The 19,453-nt window shown below is 41.2% G+C and overlaps 1 protein-coding gene across 1 annotated transcript in view; it reads right to left on the reverse strand.

Moving 5' to 3' along the window:
- Nucleotides 1–19,453, reverse strand: part of ATP8B4 (ATPase phospholipid transporting 8B4 (putative)) — a 281,261-nt gene that overhangs the window by 208,012 nt on the left and 53,796 nt on the right. The window contains exons 3-4 of the mRNA XM_062206643.1: nt 6,564–6,677; nt 3,031–3,129 (exon numbers count right to left, since the gene is read on the reverse strand). Coding sequence (XP_062062627.1) covers nt 3,031–3,129; nt 6,564–6,677 — 213 coding nt within the window. The remainder of the gene's footprint in view (nt 1–3,030; nt 3,130–6,563; nt 6,678–19,453) is intronic.

A 19,453-nucleotide genomic window follows, 5' to 3' on the forward strand; every position in this document is an offset into this window, starting at 1 on the left:
ATTCACATTAGTAAGCAACCTAAAATGGTCCCCAAAATTGACCAGCTGGACACCATGGAAAAATACCAATCAGCTTATCCTTCAAAGCTGAGCAACTCAATCTCTGGGCCTCAAACAGAACAACTCTCACTTCTATTCAGACTTTGTCAAGGGGTCTTAGTATAGGAGAAGTTAAAGTCCAGAAGCTTTAAAAATTGTCATCTCAGGCCCAGGCTGACCGTTCTTGGCAATTTCTAACCTGGAAGTAAATACAAAATCTTACAGAGAAAGGGCCCCAGGACAAGAAGGGAGCATTCGTTGTGCACTCATTGTGAGCCAGGCCCTGTGCCTGATGCTTCGCACTTATCATCTCATTTTGTCAGTGTTGATGTCATTGCAAAAAGGAAAATTTCACAGATGTTAACTGGTTTGCCTCATGTATCACTGCTAGAACGTGGTAGGGTGAGGTATCTTTCCTCCAAGCCCATGTTCTTTCTACTCTACCATTTTATTGTCTATGAATTATGACTATAATAAGATATTTAAAGCAAGTATGTGGGAAAAAATGCATCTATTTCCCCGAAAGATTAGGAAACAGGGGGATATCACACATTTACTCCAATGAGTGAAATTATTATTAAAATTTCCTCCCTTAGATTTAAGTTTGAAGCTAATTGCCTATTGTTTGTAATGTCCTTTGTCCTTTGTCCTTTGAGAATGGAACTCTTTAACCTTTAAAACAGATGTATTATGTTTGGAAATACATGAAAGCCATTCTTAGAAAACAGGTTTGGTTAATAAAATTTTTAATAGGCTGAGAAATGACAGTTGTTTCTAAAGCTGGATGAACATCAGGTCCTAAGATTGGCTTTGTTCTGTATCATGTATACCGACCATTAAGACAATTCTGGAAAGCAGTGGAGGATGCCCAAGTCCTTGGGCCCCTGCACCCGCATGGGAGACCCGGAGGAAGCTCCTGACTCCTGGCTTCAGATCGGCGCAGCTCTGACCGTTGTGGCCAATTGCGGAGTAAACCATCAGATGAAAGACCTCTCTCTCTCTCTCTGACTCTCCTTTCTCTATGTAACTCTGACTTTCAAGTAAATAAATAAATCTTTAAAAAAAGACAATTGTAACAGAGGCTCCCCAAATAATCCAAACAATGACAACCCATTCTAGGAATATTCCAAACTGACTACTTTAACAGGAAATTATGTCAGTATGGATGGATGTGAAAAATCCAACCTCAAGGGTTTTGGTCACAATGTGCCTACTAAGTGGGATAGACATTTCATTAAGAATGAATAATTATATCCTATATATCCTATAGAAGCATGTTATATGAAGATAAATGCATTACACTTGTGTGCAATTTCAAATTATACAAATTTTTGATTTACCAAAAACTTATAAATAACTGATGAAATATATGAATCAACTTGACAAGTACAAATTTTCCCATCTGCCTTTCCATATTCAACCACTCGTAGCAGACCTAAGTTCACACTTTAGCCATACAGCCTTCTGTAATTTTCTCTTCCACACTCTACTTCCCTATCAACCTAGTCTCTTGTTGAAGGGGATCTTCCTCCCATTAAGAAATGAGATGTTGTCTGTTTTTAATTAAGACTTACATGACATTTATCTCATATTATTATTATTATTATTCATATACAAGTCCTATTTCCTCCTATTGCATTTTAAGCTTTTCTTAAACTTCAGTTTAGGTGATTCTTTCATTTTTGCATCCCCCATATAGCTTAACACAAAGAAATGTAGCATATAAATGCCAGTTCTCGCAAGCCAGTTTGTCCCAGGTAGACTATAAGAGGTTAAACCCTAAAACAACCACAAAAAATTGTCTAGTGAGCTTAATGGGATTCCAAAAACAATCTAAAATTGGGCCCAAAATGAAACAAATAGCCAGTGGGATATAATAAATCATCAGCTGGTTAAGCTTCTGCCTGTGGCACCGGCATCCCACATGGGCACCAGTTCCAGTCCCAGTTGCCCCACTTCCAATCCAGTTCCCTACTAACACACCTGGGAAAGCAGCAGATGATGGCTCAAGTCCTTGGGCCCCTGCACCCGCATGGGAGACCAGGAGGAAGCACCTGGCTCCTGGCTTCGGACCGGTGCAACGCCGACCATGGCGGCCATATGGGGGGTGAACCAACAGAAGGAAGATTTTTCTGTCTCTCTCTCTCTCACTGTCTAACTCTGTCAAATAAACTTTTAAAAAAAGGCATAGATTTTCAAATTGTATAAAAAAATTACCCAACTATATTCTTTCAAGAAACCCATTTAAAGACACAGATAGGTTACAGTAGGAAATGTAACCAAGGAGAGGCCTTGGATAGGCTATAAACATGTAAGTCATTTGCATATATATAGTTAACGAGACAACTGCACATGCAATAACCCAGGGTGATAATAGAATTTGTCTGGATTTTGAATGTTCGTTTTCCCAAGACTGTTTTAAATTTTTCAATGACTTCTTTTTTTCTTTTTTTTTTTTAATTTATATTTTAAGGAATACAAATTTCATGGAATGACTTCTTTTGGGATTAGCATATTTCAAAACTCTCTATTACCTTATATCTCACTTATTTACATTAGTTTCATGATTTTTGAAGCTATTTACTTGTAAAGCATCTGGTGAGTTGAGTAGAATATGTGAGAGTACCTAATACTTACCTATCCCCAAAACTTAAAGACATGGAAGATAAATAATACTTTACTGAATGAATGTATGTCTAATTCTAGTTCACCCTTCCCTGAATTTGTTGTATTTTGATTACCAAATCACTAGCTCTTTACAAGCTCTAGTTTCATTATCTATAAAATGAAGAAGTGAGTCTACTGAAGACTTCTTGCTTTTAAAAAGGCTCTGGTTCTGTGACATCAGTATTAATCACTAAGTAGCAAAAGAATTTTCTATGCTATTGGTTGAAGGAGATCATGCAGAATTTCAAATAGATCTCATTTTCCACTTCCAAGAAGACACAATCGAAATCAAGACCTCAAGAATTCTCATGAGCAAATACTCACATAGTCATCTGTAGCATCTTTGACAGCTGTCATCATTATTACCAGGACCAAAGGTACAAAGGTGGTAAACCAGGTCAAGGAGGAGATTTCTGGAATTAGCTAAAACAAATATTTCAAATACTTTAGGATAATATATATCATCCAAATTTTTGTCATTGGGGGTTATTTTCAGCTATTCATAAAAATGTAAAATTATTTTCAATAATTTATTTACATTCTATTATCATACACATAGAATAGGAATATCATTGAACCAGGTTTCAAACTACCTGACAAAAATTATAAATTTTATAGAGAGTTGAGAAGTAGATTTCTCAAAATCTTCTATAGAAGATCTTTCCTCAGATATTAAATGTCACATGTAATTTCAGGTTCTCCTCTCAACTTTTAACCAACTTTCTGCTTACCAATTCCCAAAAAGAGTTTCTTTGAGCATCTACCCTGCACTATACCCTGTGTCAAGTACTTTCTATATAGTACAACATTTGATCCTCAGCGGAAGATCACAGAGTTAAGATTCTGTATTAGAATTGGTTTGCACAAACACATAGAATTTGTAATTCTGTGTAGTTAGCATCCCTGGGAGTATATAATAGAGAATATATTACAAATAGTGACCTAGAGGATGTCCTATCTCAATTTCATAAATTAAATATCTGAGGGTTACAAAACTGAGCCATAAATATACACTGCTGAAGTTTAAACCTTAGTTTCTTCCTTGCTCCAAGCCTATTCCTTTGTAACTCCAAAGCCCCTCACCTAAAAGAGACTTAGTGACCATTGACATAACTCTCTTGGACAGATGATTTTCAAAGGTGCTTCATTTTGGAGCTGGTTCAGGGTCATCAGGCAGGGAGGGTAGCATGAAGATTGTCAGTAGATGGAAACCAGGCCTCCTCAGTACAACTCTAAAAGGTACACATTTGGCCTAAGGGTTAGGATACTTGGGTCCCACATCAGAGTGCCATGGACTGACTCCCAGCTCTGTCTCCTGAGTCAAGATTCCTGCTAATGTAGACTTTGAGAAGGCAGCAGTGATGCCTCAAGTAACTGAGTTCCTGCCATCCATGTGGGAGACATGGATTGAGTTCTCAGCTCCTAGTTCCAGTCCAGTCTTGGTCATTGTGAACATTTGGGGAGGGAACCAGTGGATGGAATCACTAAATAAATAAATGAACTTCTTTAATAAACAACTCCAAACTGAATCAATTTTATAAAACATGTTTCATGTAAGATTTTCAAAAAAACTCAAAAGCCTCTGAGGTAGTAGCAGCACTGGGCTGGGTAGCAGAAAAGTTGGATTTCAGTCCAAGTTTACCATTAACTCATGGTGAGAGCTTTACATGTGACCTAACCTCGCTGGGTCTAATTTCTTCATCAAAAAAGAAAAGAGGTTGGACTAAACCATCCAAAAGGTCCCTTCCAGATATAAAATTCTATGAATAAAAGCCTCTGACCACAAATAAGAAAGCTATTAGGAAATAAACAAAATTCTGGAATGGGATGAAGAAACCAAAAACAATTTTGTAAGAGGATAAAAGAGAAAGAAATCTTGGATTCTAAGGTTTCTTTAATAAATAGCAAGATGTTAATTCATTTTTTTTCTTTTGTTTTTTTATTCTGTTTTTCCCCTGATCCGCATCCAGTTCTTTTCAATTCTACTCCTCTTTACTGGGGAACCACCCCATCCCCTCTATTTTCAAGTCCACAAAATTTCAGTACAGATCGAGTCCATTCTGACTCCAGGTTTTGGCACACGATGTAGGTCAAGCCAATCACTGCCCCAAATTCTTGCACCACGGTGATTGGCTTATGAGTGAAGATGTCACCCCAATCGGAGTTAATCCCAAAACTTTCGCTGCGAAAGATGGCCCCAAGTCCTTCGGCACCTGTCAATCACATGGGAGACCTGGATGAAGCTCCTGGCTTCTGGCTTCAGCATGGTTCAGGCATGGCTGTTGCAGCCATCTGGAGAGTGAACCAACAGAAGATTGTTTCTTTCTCTCTCCCTCCCTCCCTCTCTCCCTCTTCCCTCTTCCCTCCATCTCCTTCTCCCTTTCCTTCTCCCTCTGCCTTTGAAATAAGTAAATTTTCAAAAAAATACTTTTGCTGCAACAACAAAAAAAGTAACACACTCTCACTTCCCCCTCTTCTTCCTCTACTTTCTCCTGTGTTAGACTTGAGTTGGAGCTAGGAAAATAGAAATTTAGAGCTGCCAGGATTACCAGGTAGAGAGCCTACCTTAGAGTCAGGCCAAGATGAAAGAAAATAAAGAGAAGCCACATCCCAATAAAATTGTTATTGCTCATGAATCCAGCTATACCGGAAATGATATACATGCCCCTGAATATATTCACCTTTTTTATAATTTAGATTTAATTTACAATCAAAAATTCTTTTTTAAAAAATATTTATTTTATTTGAAAGTCAGAGTTACACAGAGAGAGGGAGAGAGCAGAGAAAGAGATATCTTCCATCCACTAGTTCACATCCAAAATGGCCGCAATGGCCAGGGCTGAGCCAGGCTGAAGTCCCCAGCCAGGATACTGATGCAGGTATCCACATGCTGCCAGGGGCCCAAGCACTTGGCCATCTTCCACTGCCTTTCCCAGGCCACTAGCAGGAAGCTGTATTCGAAGTGTCACAGCAGGGACAAGAACCAGTGCACAGAAGGGATGCTGGCATTGCAGTCGGCAGCTTTACCAGCTATGCCACAATACCAGCCCCAAAAGATTGTTAATACAAAGTTATTCAATGAAATAAAAAATATTATTCAAAGCTATTAACCTAGATGACACATGACTAGTCAACCTTCTTACCTTATATAATTAACACAAAGTCCAGAGCATTCTGAATCTATAAGTTTGATATGACAAAATTACCCTAAAATGAATACTGTGGAAATAACTGGCTAAGGTGAGCACACATGTATGTGTCTTTCCTGATTTATCCCTTCTTCCTTACCAAAATATCAGTAAAAGCTCAAATTTCAATTAATCCAAATTTCAGATAGGGAATAAAGAAAGGCTATTTGTTTCCAATTAACCCTTCAAGCTGTAAAACTCATCATCCAACAGTGAAATAACATATAACACCCATCAATTATTTCAATTCATAAATTATGTCATTGTTCTCAGAAAACTATGAGATTTGCCAAATTTAGTTCCACAATCTACTCAGCCTTAGCCAGCTAGGACTCTGCCTGGACTCTGGCACTCCCTGCACTGTCAAGATGAGAGGGAGGTAAAGAAAGGAGAGAAGCTACAAACAGCAATTTTTAGGCTCTGGTTTGGTTCAAATAAAGTGCAAGCCTGCATTTTTAAATGACCTCAGAGTTTAAGATGATGAATGTACTCTTTTTTACCCATTCTGAGTCCTCCTACATTTGTGACGAGAACCAGCAATAACAACATTAAAAATCTGATAAGGATGATTTTACTGAATCATCAAAAGTTAGTAAGTTACCTTATTTTTTTCAAATACATGAACACTTTTATGAAACAGATATTGAATACATACAATCTAAACATTACCTGTAAAATCAGAAGAAAAAGGAAGTAGGCATTTGCCACTCTTTGGAACTGTTCAAATAAATTAATTGGCAAGAAGGTGAGAAGGTTGTACTTGGATGTGTGAATACGATTGTCCTGAAAAAGAAATAGCATGATGTTAGTTTGGAACAAGGTATTGTTCATTATCAGAAATGACCCTAAAATTTACAAAGCTGAGCATGAGCAGAGCTAGAGCAAGAAAAAAAGAAGACAGTTATGCAGAAAGTTTAAAACTCTGTGTGGCCCAAGGCCTTCAGTTTTCCCAAAATGGATGGCATGCTCCTCATACTAACTAAAATTGCTATTCATTGCCATAAAGTCACCCTTGACTAAAAACATCACGTGCAAAAGTCCACTCACAAGACTGAGACTTTGACACTTACACAATCAGTCATTTTGCATTTGTGGCTCAAGTATCTGCTGTAGGCAGAAACAGAGCTTACGCAGGTCCCATCAGCTAGAACACTGAAGACTATCTAGTCCACCTTTCCTCTAAGGGCCTGACAAGGGACTCCCTCAGTCCATTTTTGATAAGAACCCAAGTGCCTCACAAGGTAACCAAATCCTATTTCAAATGTTCCTGTTTCAAAGTGGGAATTGCTAGAAAGGTCTTCTGTTCACAGATTTATTTACTTATTTAAAAGACAAAATTAGAGAGAGATGGAGAGATAGTCCATCCTCTGCTTCCCTCCCCAGCTGGCCAAGACTGAGCCAGGCTGAAGCCAGGAGCCTCATACAGATCTCCCAAGTGGGTAGCAGGGGCCCAAGCACTTGGACCATCTTCCTCAGATTTCCCAAACCATTAGAAGGGAGCAGGATTGGAAATGGAACAGTTGGGACGTGAACCGGTGCCCACAGGGGACGCCTACCTCACAGTTGGCGGCTTTACCCACTATGCCACAAAACTGGTCCCTGGAAAAATCTTTCTTATAAGAAACCCCAAAATCTCCCTCTCTCTGACTTCTTGCCATATGCCAAGTTCTTGCTCTGGGGTCACCCAGACCAAGTCTAAGGTCCTTCTAAAGTTTGATAACCTTCAAATACTTGAAGAACACTTAGTGCACTCCCTTTCATCTTCACTACTCTGACTAGAAGATCCCAAAGCTCTCAGCTATCTCAAGACTTATTTTGTAGACATTTTTTCCCAGTCAGACTCTTCAAGATCCATCCCCATTTCTTGGCATCTCTCATGAAACATGGCATCTAGAACCAAACACCACCAAACCAAACACAAATTGCAGATCTGGTCCAACCTGTCCTTGTACAGTCGATTTACACTGAACTTTTGTATTAATGTGCCCTAAAATTTCATTAGTATTTTGACAATTGTATCTCACTGCATATTCATATTGAGTTTTGATCAACTCCTAGATCAGGTAAGCATTTGGCCTAGGGATTAAGACAACAGTTGGGACATTCACATTCCATAATCAGAGTACCCAAGTTCAAGTCCGGCTCTGGCCCCAATTTCAACTTGCTGCTAATGTGCACCTTGGAAAGCATCAAGTGATGGCTCCAGTAGTTGCCACCCATGCAGGACACCCAGATTAACCTCCTAACTCCTAGCTTCAGCCTATTGAAGACATTTGATGAGCAAACAAGTAGATAAGCTTGCTCTCTTCCACTCCATTTCAAATAAATTACATAAATAAAAATTTTAAGTAATATCACTAGATCATTTTATAGAAATCTCTATTAAATTTCCCTTTCTAAACAATTATAGCTATTTTTAATAGACATTTATTTATTTGAAAATCAGAGTTACAGAGAGAGAGGGAAAGAGATGGAGATCTTCTATTCACGGGTTCACTCCCCAGCTATAATGGGCAGGACTGAGCCAGGACAAAGTCAGGAGTCAGGAGCTTCATCCAAGTCTCCAACATGGGTGATATGGGCCCAAATAGCTGGACCATTCTCCACTGCTTTTCCAGGCCATTATCAGGGAACTGGAACAGAAGTGGACGAGCCAGGACACAAACCAGCACCTATATGGGATGCTGGCATCATAGGCAGTGGCTTTACCTATTAAATCACAACACTGGGCCCTACAGTTTATTTTTTAAATAATGATGTGTTTAAATATGTTTTTCATGTATATTCCTATTCTATGAGTCTAATAAGCAATTATCTTTTCATCTTGAATATACTATCTAAAGTATTAAATATTCCTTCCATTTGCATGTCATCAAAAAAATTTCAAACACATGCCTTTTAATCTTTGGGAAGTTATTCTTCCAAACCTGTAGACAAATGACACTAAAAAGTTCAGGGCCAAAGGGGGAAAAAAAGTAAAATAATAAAAATCCCCCAAACTACTAGATTAATGTTAACAGCTTTTTAGGGTATAAAATAAAACATATTATGTATGCTTTATTTAACCACTTACAAATCCATCTAACTGTATTCCCTTGAGGCTTAACTCTATCTTATCCACAAAGATAGCCTAAGTAGCTTGAGCTGATGGGTCATGCTGAAATTTAGCATGAATATGCTCTGAATACTATTTTTTAAGTGAAGTTAGCTTGTTTGACCTGTGTTAAGTGAGCCTACACTTGCCCCTCTAATGACTACAAACTGGCTAAAGAAAACAGAGGCATCTGGTAGATGACTGCTCTTAACAATTCCGAGGGATCAAGGTGTCCAGCTGTGTGCCAGGATGAGGGGAGTCAGGAAAGGCACGGAGAGCCAGGGTTTTTTTAGTGTTTCTCACTCAAGAGTTCGCTGCGAAGGAAGGCTATGAGAACTATCAATCGTGACATGATTTTCCAAAGAAGGGACTTGGAGAAAATAAGAGGGAATGAGAAAGCAAAGGAGAAAAAATAATGAGCTAAAAGGATACTGTACTCCGTATTCTGTTTTACATCATCCTTCTAAGTTAAAACTAAAATAGAGCTGAAGCTGGTGTCTTGAGAAAAGGATAGCTACAACACCTGGGATGGACAAAACCCCTGCCGGAATCATGAGGAAACTCGCCTACAAAACTGAATTTCACGTAGGTGAAGAGCTAATTTTCTGGGATGAAGTGATAACGCCCAACAGAAACCGGGCCAATTTTCTCCTGCTTATTTAGTTTGACATATAGCAAATGGGTGTGTGTGTTCTCCTGGCTCTGTTGTAACTTAGTCACAGATGATGCAAACCCTCACAGCTTTGCCTGGGAACAAGGAACGAGGGCTCCCCCTCCTGGAAAAATCTCTGGACCCATCTACTTTTCTTCATTTTTTCAGTCAAAAACAAAACAACACGCACACCATTTTCCATTTCCCCTGCCCTTAAATCAGGTACATTAAGAGTCATTTTGTTGAGCCTGTGAACTTACAGTCAGATTTTAGTATAAGTCATTCCATAATAAAACACAAGTCTCCACCTCTCTCCTCTTAAACTACTTTTCCACCATGGACTACTAGAAACATGGCCATCCAGAAACAAAGGAGCAGGTGGAAGGAGTGGCACCTGGAGGAGCCATGTAACATCTCTGGTGCTAACAGGAGCTGGGTTAGAAGCCATGGCTTTAGTTTCTTAGCCAGTGGGCTGGTTAATTAGCCCGGTGAGAAGGAGGCAGGCTCAGGCAGATAGTCATAGGCAGTGCTGGACCAGGACAGGCCACACACATAGTGAGAAAGAGCCTTCCCCTAGAGGAACATGGGAAACCACCTGCTCCTGGTAGGAAGATCACTTCTGAGGGGGGGAAGGGCAGAGCTGAGGCCCTTTATTCCTCCAAGATCGACTCATCAGATAAATGACTCCCTCTGCCCTGGGGCAGGGTGAGTAAAAGGTTAAACCGTCACCAGCAGTGCCGACATCCCATATGGGCACCAGCTGGGGTCCCAACTGCTCCACTTCTGATCCAGCTCCCAGCTGATGACCTGGGAAAGCAGTGGAAGATGGTCCAAGTGGTTGGGCCCATTCCACCATGTGGCTACTTGGATGGGTGGATATTCTGGTTCCTGCCTTCCGTCTGGCCCAGCACTGGCTGTTGCAGCCACTAGGGGAGTGAACCAGTGGATGGAAGATCGATCTGCCTCTGTCTCGCCCTCTCTCTCTGTGATTCTGACTTTCAAATAAATACATAAATATTTAAAAATAAATAAATAGGGGCCGGCGTTGTGGCACAGCAGGTTACAGCTCTAGCCTGAAGCGCCGGCATCCCATAAAGCCACCGGTTCAAGTCCTGGTTGCTCCACTTCCGATCCAGTTCTCTGCTGTGACCTGTGAAAGCAGTGGAAGATGGCCCAAGTCCTTGGGCCCCTGCAGCCACGTGAGAGACCCGGAAGAACTCCTGGCTTCGGATCAGCACAGCTCCAGCCACTGCGGCCACCTGGGGAGTAAACCAGCGGATGGAAGACCTCTCTTTCTGCCTCTCCTTCTCTCTGTAACTTTCAAATAAATAAAATAAATCTTTAAAAAATAAATTAATTAAATAAATGGGTAAAGAGAGGAGTGTCATACCAGTAGAGATTCTTCCACCTGGAAAACAATGTCAGGATGAAGACAAAGCATTGCTCCTCTAAAATACAGTAGTACAAAAGTGGGCAGATGACAACACATTTGGGAATCTAAAAAAGGGGTTATAAGGCTGCAGTAGAGAGGTCAGCACAAACGGGCTAGAGCGAGAAGTTACTTGGAATCTGTTCTACAATCCTAGTCCTTACCATATAAAGTTAAAACCACAACTAAGGGGCCAGTGCTGTGGCACACCATGTAAAGCCACCACTTGCAGTGCCAGTGACCTATATGGGCGCCAGTTCAAGTTTCGGCTGTTCCACTTCGGATCCAGCTCCGTGCTAATGTGCCTGGAGAAGCAGTGGAAGATGGCTGAAGTTCTCGGGCCCCTGTACCCACATGGGAGACCTGGAAGAAGCTCCTGGCCAGGCCATTTAGGAAGTGAACCAGCAGATAGAAGGTTGTGTGCGTGTGTGTGTGCACGTGTGTGTATCTCCCACTCTCCCTCTCCCTTCCCCTACCTCTTTGTAACTCTGCCTTTCAAATTTAAAAAAAAAAAAATCACAAGGGGAAATTACCAAAAGCTTTTCAGTAAAGAAAGAATTTGGGCCGGCGCGGTGGCTCAACAGGCTAATCCTCTGCCTTGCAGCGCCAGCACCCCGGGTTTTAGTCCCGGTCGGGGCACTGGATTCTGTCCTGGTTGTCCCTCTTCCAGGCCAGCTCTCTGCTGTGGCCAGGGAGTGCAGATGGAGGATGGCCCCAGTGCTTGGGCCCTGCACCCCATGGGAGACCAGGAGAAGCACCTGGCTCCCGCCATCGGATCAGCGCGGTGCGCCGGCTGCAGTGCGCCAGCCACGGCGGCCGTTGGAGGGTGAACCAATGGCAAAGGAAGACCTTTCTCTCTGTCTCTCTCTCTCTCTCACTGTCCATGATGAGATTTTTATTTTGCAACATTTTCCTAGTTACAGGCTATAGAATAAACTGGAGATGACACAAGCATAGGTGTGAAAAGAGCAATGTGGAGGCATTTGAATCGATCCAGCTGAGAGAATAATGGGTAGCCTGCACCAGGGTGGGGGCAAAAGGAACAACAAGGAAGAAGGAAGATAAAAAGAGCTGATACTTATCAAGCTCTTGTTATGCATACTGTTTCCATAGCTCTGTTTATCTTCAGAACAGCCTCAGGAGGTAGGCACTATTATCCTCCTTGTATAGGAAAGAAATCGAAGGTTCACAGAGATTAGACACTCTACACTAGGGTATTCGGTTGATAAGTGGAGGGCCAGGAGCTGGATCCAGAGCACAGCTTCTTTCCCATATTCACTGCACATGAGATGTTTCTATTGTTGTCAGAATAGCTACTCCTAACTCTCTCCTCCAATCTTCTGCCACTTTCCTACCAAAGAAAATTCAGAATATCCACCTCTTCCTCTCTAGCCAGTCCTCTCGGTTGGAGCCTTTGTTATCTATTGCCTGCTACATGATTACAGCTTCCTTGTCTGTGAGAACTTCAAGAAGCTTCTAGAAAATTCACATGATCTGTCGATCCTACATATGTCGACCCTACAGATGTTGTGAAGTCCCTTTGTGTTCTCTCTCAATTCCCCTCAAGAGCGATTCTCTTGGTCCCTGACAAATGCACATACAAACAGTACAGGTGATTTTAGCTTCCAAGAGAAGCAGAAGTGGCAAAGGAATACAGTAAAAATAATAAATGCTTCACAGATTAGCTGTCAAATAAAATATGAATAAAATGGGAAGTAGTATTTTTGTAATGAGATTCTCACTATAGCCACATTGTACATGTATTGCTTAAGAAAACAAAACAAATAGAAAAAAGACTGCTAAATCAGCCAACAGAACATTAGGAGAATTTATCTCAATTTTTTCATTGGCAAATGGTAACACTATTCCTCATCTATATGTGAGGGTACTTCAAAGAGCTCATAGAAAATGAAATTAAAATATAAATTTACAAAAGGGCTTCAATAACTTATTTTGGTGCAAAAAATATTGAAATCCATGCATAACTTTTTAATAATATATACTTTCCATGAACTTTGTGAGGTGCCCTCATATTTATAGTACTATTACACAGATGAGATCATAAACGTTAAAATGTTTTTACTAAGTTGAAAGAATTATGCAAATATATTTGTAACTCTCAAGTAATCAAAGGGAATGAATATACACATAATGTACTAAGCAGAATAAACTGTCCCTGCCACAGTAAGAAACAAGTCAAAAATCTCCATGGTTTAACAAGTAGTTTAGTTCTTGCTCATGCTACATGAGTCTGCCCATCATGGTCACTCGTAACAGACCAGCCACCATCTCAACAGCTTCCAGTTGTGGTACTAAAGTGAAAGAGGAAGTCCTGAGTTGTCTCACATCCATGCATTAAGATTTCAACCCAAATGTTCACAACTCCTTGCCCAAGTAAGTCATCATGTTTCCAAAAGACAAAAAGCAAAAAACATGGGTAATGGACATTATTACCTATAATTATTTGGTTGCTACCACAACCAAAATGGAAACTAACCCTGATATTTTTCAGACTGTGAGATATTTCAGCTCCCAAAAGCATCAAAAACCAACCTCAGTGCTTCAAATCCAGTCCTGTTAATGCCAAGTATAACAGACATTTGACTATCCCTCCCTGCCTCCACCAACACCCAGCTAACAGTGCCCCCACTTCCTAGTCCTGTGTGCTCTGGTTGGATTCAACTCCCATCAGTGGTTCCAGGATCAGGCCTAGATTAGCTAATACTAACTACATGTTGCATCCTCCCATTAAAATGCTGAGTTCAAAGACTGCCACATGACCTATATCAATTCCGGAATTTGTCAAAAACGAAGGCTTTCTTTTTTCCTACTGAATTCCCACCTGGAAGCAAGTAGGCCCAGAGATCACTTATATTATCTTGTGACCATGAATGAGTAGGGAGTCTGCCAAGAATAAACTTTACACTCAAGTTGCAGACCTAGAAATGCAGAAAAAGAAACTAGACAAATCCTATCCCAAGACTAATTCTGTCTCTGGACTTTTTAGTTATATGATTTGCTCTTTTACTGTCTAAGTTAATTTGAGTTGGCTTTTCTTTTGCTCCCAACCAACCAAACACCAGGTAAGAGCATTAATAATACAGAGATGATCAATTCATATTTTTATAGAATAGTTTACTGTTATCTCTACATTTGCCTTAAAGAATATATTGCGGAAGGCTAAACATAAATGAGCTCAGTGGTTGTCTAGGGACACTGCCTGCATCTGTGAATCCCACAAGCCAAACCCCCAGAGCTTTCGCAATGAGTACCACAGTTTCAGCACTATCAAAATATCTTCCCACATTCGATGAAACATGTTTTTGTCATGTTAGCTATAAAAAGTAACTGTTGGGCACTTCAGGGGGAAAATGTCTAGCTTTTCTTGCCACAAGAGGAGGCACATACAGTGTTGTTATAGCACAATGTAGATGCTAGGGAGAAAAATAATCCTTGACTCTTAAGGGGGAGATTATCTTTAAATCATAAAACAAAAACCAAGAAGAAACTATGTCCACAGACCACTTGCACAAAAAAGGAAGTGGCTAAAAGGCATTTGCACAACTCAGGAAATATGTGAAACACCCTGTTTATGCAAAGATCCCAAAAGAATGCATGTATGGGGCAAATGGGAGTGGAGATTGGACGTCTGGCGCCTCACTGATGCCGTGCGGAACCACAGCTCCTCAGTACTAGGAGAGTGTTGCCTCATGCAGGGTCCTCTTGCTCAGGGTGGGGAGGAATGGAGAGGGGACAGCGCTCCTCTATGCACACTGCTAGGAGGGTCGACCACAGACAAGGCTTTTAAAGAGAGCCATCAGCAAACATGGGCTACAGCCCTCATTCTCATCACCACCACCACCAGAATCATTGGAACAACCCCAGGAGCCTGTGCTCCCAGCAATGAACAAAAAAATAGATCTGGGGCAGGAGGGCACAGGGGGAGCCTTTCCTCCAACACTCATCCCTTCATTCGACTAATCTCTGTTAAACGTTCTAGGTGTCAGGCACTATATTATTGAGCCAGGGCTACGGATGTGAAAAAAAGTGTCCCTTCTATCACAGAGCAAGTTTGCATTTCAGTTGTGGAGAGAGGCAGAAATATGTGGACAATAAATCTGCAAACTGATGACACAATTTGAGAAAGTGATGGGTATAAAGGGAAGCAGTGAGCAACAGAACAGGAGCACCTTGCCTACCGAGACTCAAAGCCACCTTGTTGGACCTTCCACGGTAATGCAAACTCAGTATTACTGAACAAGTAAGGGCACCTGACCCCCAGGACATGCCCACCCCACTCCCCAGGTTGCCTCAAAGAATCCTTCAGCCTAGCAAAAAAAAAAAAAAAAAAGAACTTCAATATATATTTTAGTTAAAAATGTAAAAGTCAAAGTAACTGATGTTTAATGCATATACTGTCTTTACTTTGTAGTGGTATACACACATGTGTACCGTAAGCAGTATGTGTATACATGTGTACTGTACATACAGGTCTATGGTAAAGACAGGATATGTGTATGTATGTATACATGCGTATATCTGTAGTAAAGACAATCTGTATATACTCCTGTATATATATACACACATAGAGATTTTTCTTTTACAAATAGGGAACAAAACTCAAAAACTGCAGACTGAATACTGTTATGGTCAAAGAGTCTGGCCTGTGTGTCACCAAAATTTAGGCACAAAAAAGAGAATGGGTGACTTTCTTTGGTGAGGTCTGTGTTGTAGAATGACACCGGCTAATAGCTAGTGTCTTTTCCCATGTGCCACACCCGAAGGTGAGCACACAGATACATCCCCACAGGTGGTCCTCAAAGTCAATGAGCTGTTATTGGTTCCTCATTTGCCAAGTGCTGCAGAAACAGGTTTTGAGCAGTTGTGAGGGTTGCTTATGGAAGCAATGTCTCACAGAGTCCTGTGTTCTCCCACATGGTCGGTGATTCCTGGGAAATGAATCAGACGCAAGGAGTCTCAGGACTGTTTGTGGACTAATGGGTTCACGACCCTCCTAGGCCATCAGAACAGAACCTCTGTAAACTGTAGCACAGTGAAGGGCTCAAGGTAATTCAATCAGCTGAAGCAGTCACTTCCAGTCCTTTCAATCTAGGGAGAGCATTGTCACCTTGTCTGGGGAGCTCATTTCCCATCTAGACCTCAGAAACACAGACGGTGCCGATGAGAGCATCCAGGCCTGTCTCCTAACAAAGCGAATCTGTACCAGCGCCACAAACCTTGCTCTCTCCCCCACCCCCAGGCCTTGGTAGAGTGTTCCAGTGTCTGAAAGACTGTTCTAGAGCTAATAAATGGCCTATGAATAGTGATTTATCTACAAAGAACTAATTTTGGACAATTACCAAGGGAACAAATTAAATTTCCCTCTGAGATTAATTTAATCACACTAATTTCTTTTTCTCCAGGGTGTTTAGATACTTACAACATTTGAGATCGTTCCAAACAAAATGTTAAGCTTTCTTTTGTGACATCTGAAAATATCCTTAAAACGGAGGAAGGAAGGAAGGAGAGGGAGAGAGAGAGATTGAGGGAGATAAGAGGAAGACACAGGAAACAGAAAAGACAAGAAAGCAAAGGCTGCACGTCAATGGGACTTTCATGGGCATCCCTAATGATCTGTTTACCTCTTACTTCTGCTTTGCCAGAGCTCCTCTATGCCTCCTTCTTGCAGATCCCATGTCTGCCAGGGAGTAGGCCCTCAGCCCACCTCAGCATGGGTTTTAGAGGTCTTCTATGATCGGGATGGCCGTATCTTTGAGCTTATGTAGAGGCTGGCTTGCTCAGGCCTGTTTCCTGAACTGCAAGGTAGTTTTTTGACAATTTAGTGCATACAATTTGCTTTGCTTATTAGTACTAAAAATAAGACCATGCTCACACTGTTGTGCAGCCTGGGAACTGGGCCAAATTTCAAGCAGGACCTCAGTGTTTATGGCAATAACAAAGGCACAATTAGTGAGGAAAGGCACCCATCAAGATATCTTTCCCAAAAGGCCATGGCTTTATAAGAACACACAGTGAATAGTCAGATCCCTCCCAGGACTCAATCTCTTACACTAAAGCTCTATACAAGTAACATCACTGCAGGAGTAGCTGTGTGATTTTCTCCTGAATCCCTGGGGATTATATAGGAAGCACAAGTGGCTCTGAGGATCCACCCACAAAGGATGCTGGGAAACTGGGATCCCTGACCCACTCAGGGAGGGGTGCTCCTATGTTCTTGCCTTTTCTGGCTTCCAGTCCCTTTGCAGCCGGGACTAGGGGACAGATCCAGATTCAGACAAACTCACAACACTTGACTTTGTGGTTTTGGTTTGTTGAATGGTTTTTGTTTCAGTGGAGAGGTGTGGAGAGGGAGAGAATAGAGGACAGTTTGTGAAACAGGTAAGGAAAATTCTCTATATGAGATGGAGAGGGCAGGAAGGAGGAGTCTTTAAAAAGAATGTCCTATCATTAAAATACAAAAAAAAGAAAAACTAATAACTTACAAATGAAGGATCAATCTTTTTTGTGATCTCATGATGCACAAAAGATTTGATGAATTTTCACAAAATTTGTAAATTATGCTTAAGATGGACTGAGTTAAATAAAGACTACCTAAATTTGCTTTGGATACTGACAGTGGGACTCCCTAGTGACACAGAAAAAACCAGGTACATGTCTTCTGTAGGAACCTACATGGAGATCCAACACGATGCCCTTGTGAGCGCCAAGCAGAGCGAGAGTTGTCATCATGTTAACAGAGAAAAGGCACAGTGCTTTCAAAATGAGTCTCCAATCAAAACTCACCAGGACAATGCTAAGTCACTGAATTAATTTGCAATTGTGCTGCTTCTCACGGAAGCAATTCTAAGCCCCTGACTCCAAGTCAGGTAGTAGTGGGGATTATTTATCCAAGGGTTAAGAGCAACCAGAGCAACAACAGTGAGAGTTCAAAGCTGACTTGGAACAAAGCAGATGGGGTCCTTTCTCCTATTCCATGAATGAATGAATGAATGAATGAGGAGCCCCAAGGTGCAGTTTTCCAAACCTTCCCCACCATGTCATCCCACTTCCTTCGTATTCCTCTTCCCCAGTCTTCCTCCTGAGTCACTACAACTAGGGCAAGAGTTAGAAAATAAAATTCATCCAGATCTCTATGCAAGTGTCAGTTTTCAGGAGGAAGTTAATTTACACAAATCCAAGAAAGCCTCATTTGTGCATATAGGTTTGGACCTGAAGAGGTGCTTAATGACCAGTAGAGCGTGGAGTTGAATGAATGTGAGTGGTAAAACACTGAAATACCTTACTCCAGACTTGGGTGATAAACACAAACTGTTCTTTTGACTCAACTGAAGGTATTTTCCTGAACTTTTCTTTCCATCTTTTAAGAAAAATAATATTGGGTAAAAAGAAAATTTATTTTAAAAATCAGATATCATGTCATGCAGTTTCAATTTAAGCTCTGGCAAATAAGAAGATCAGATCAAGCATGAAGTTGGACTAAAGAAAACATGGAAGAAATTCCATAGATCAGCTCAAAAGTGACAGGTACTTGGCTTTTCAGGTAGCCAAAGGGTTCTCCAAATCACAACAAGGATCCAAACTGCAGTGCAAACTGGTAGATTTTCAAACCACATCAGACCATTTTTACCCTATATAAGTAAAATGTAGTATTTTACCATTCTTATATTTTTAAAAGACATTTATTACCAAGAAAAGAAAATCATTAGTCTCCATAAAACTGTCTTCCTTTTGCAAATATAGTGAAAAACGTTCATTATTAGTCTCAGACCACTCACTTGCATACTTAATTTTATAAGATCTTATACTGCTATTTTATTTATGCATATGAAACAGCAAAATCTCGGCTGGCGCCGTGGCTTAACAGGCTAATCCTCTGCCTTGCGGCGTCGGCACACCGGGTTCTAGTCCCGGTCGGGGCGCCAGATTCTGTCCCGGTTGCTCCTCTTCCAGGCCAGCTCAGGGAGTGCAGTGGAGAATGGCAAAGTGCTTGGGCCCTGCACCCCATGGGAGACCAGGAGAAGCACCTGGCTCCTGCCTTTCAGATCAGTGCGGTGCGCCGGCCGCAGTGCGCCAGCCGCAGTGGCCATTGGAGGGTGAACCAACGGCAAAATGGAAGACCTTTCTCTCTGTCTCTCTCTCTCACTGTCCACTCTGCCTGTAAAAAAAAAAAAAAAGCAAAATCTCAAGAGGATAGCAAACTCCTGAAGAGTTGAGACCTCATCTCACACTTTAAGTCTCTAAAGCATTTAACAAAATGATAAACATTTAATAATTACCCTATATATAGCTGATAAACCCAATTGAAAAAAATACAGAGGGGACCGGCGCTGTGGCATGGCGGGTAAAGCCACCACCTGCAGTGC

This window comes from Lepus europaeus, chromosome 11, assembly GCF_033115175.1.
Source record: "Lepus europaeus isolate LE1 chromosome 11, mLepTim1.pri, whole genome shotgun sequence".
Taxonomy (NCBI): Eukaryota; Metazoa; Chordata; class Mammalia; order Lagomorpha; family Leporidae; genus Lepus; species Lepus europaeus.